We start from the raw sequence: 1279 nt of genomic DNA, 5'->3' as shown, positions 1-1279 counted from the left end.
TGCAGTTTAACATAGCCAAATATCTGGACTTAGGCTACAAATATGTCATTTAATTAAAATGCTGTTAAACAGTAGCTCTGAAAAGTATGCAAATGTAACAACATAGTAATTTAGCTTGCTCTGACTACATTTTGCTATATAATAGTCTTTTAAAAGTCCTGCAGAGTCAAATCTTCCAATATGCAGATTTAATTCCCATAATTAACTCTCCATGATAGCTTTCCCCAGATGGTATAATGAAGACTCTTACAACTTTTCATCTTGCTTGAAAATTGTAAAAGCTTCTTTGGATTTTTTCCAGTTTTTTGCAAATGCTGTTATTCTTTGGAATGCTTCTGGCAGACCTTCCCCAGTGATGGCACAACAAGGCTGTACATACCAATTTCGATCACTGCAATGTTTCTGCATGTTGAATTTCCTGGTTATTTCCTCAGCGTTCAAAGCTCCAGGAAGATCCTGCTTGTTAGCTAGCAAAACAACAGGCACATTCTTTACAAATTCATTCTCTAAGATGAGTTCAAATTCTTTCTTTGAATCTTCCAGACGTTGCTTATCAGTGCTGTCCACAACGTACACTAGGCCATCGGCATTTTCAAAGTAATTGCACCAAAATGTCCTCATTTTATGTTGCCCTCCAACATCCCAGATTGTTATAGCAATATTTTGCCCTGTTTCAATCATTTCCACGTTAAAACCGATCGTTGGGAGTGTTAGGAAAACATCATTAAACTTTAACTTGTACAATAGTGTAGATTTCCCAGCTGAATCGAGTCCCAGCATTAATATCTTAGCTGGTTTGACTCTGCAGTGTTTGGAACTCAGCAGACCCATTCTTGCTGTAATTATCTGTATTATGTCTTAAAGATGTTATTTCTTCTATCAGAGTGATTTTTGTCAGAAAGCCCTTCTTTCTCCGTGAGATGAAGCAAAAAGAGTAAAAGAAGAGGAAGTAGAAGGAGAGGCTTTGTGCTATGAACAATAAGCCTTTGTGTATTTATATAGAGTCCTTATCAACTTGATAATAGGCAAACAGTATTTTATGAAGGTATAATGTTCACTGCCTAGCCTTTGGGTGGAGCACACATGAGAGCATACCAATTAGTCATGAAGCCCAAAGGTTACAGTATTTCTGAACATGCTGAACAGTGGCAATGCCATACTTACATAAAAAGCCTGCTGTTGTGGTGTATGGGCTATTTATACATTATAAGAGAGTATAAACACATATAACAGTGCTCTAGATACTGAGCAGGCAGTGGATTTGTAACAACACACAGGG

The 1279-nt window shown here is 37.2% G+C and overlaps 1 protein-coding gene across 1 annotated transcript; it reads right to left on the bottom strand.

Annotated features, from left to right (window-relative positions):
- Positions 1–246: 246 nt before the first annotated feature.
- ARL14 (ARF like GTPase 14) lies at positions 247–861 on the bottom strand. The gene has a single exon (XM_077826908.1). The coding sequence runs from the start codon at positions 829–831 to the stop codon at positions 247–249; it is 585 nt and encodes a 194-aa protein (XP_077683034.1). The 5' UTR covers positions 832–861.
- Between the last annotated feature and the right edge of the window lie 418 nt (positions 862–1279).

The sequence above is a fragment of the Eretmochelys imbricata genome, chromosome 9, assembly GCF_965152235.1.
Source record: "Eretmochelys imbricata isolate rEreImb1 chromosome 9, rEreImb1.hap1, whole genome shotgun sequence".
Taxonomy (NCBI): Eukaryota; Metazoa; Chordata; order Testudines; family Cheloniidae; genus Eretmochelys; species Eretmochelys imbricata.
The sequence above is the reverse complement of the archived record's forward strand: the minus strand, read 5'-3'. Positions and strand labels throughout refer to the sequence as shown.

What these genes read in the sequence shown, in the direction of transcription:
- ARL14 (XM_077826908.1), bottom strand. Translation starts at nt 831, where the DNA reads ATGGGTCTGCTGAGTTCCAAACACTGCAGAGTCAAACCAGCTAAGATA.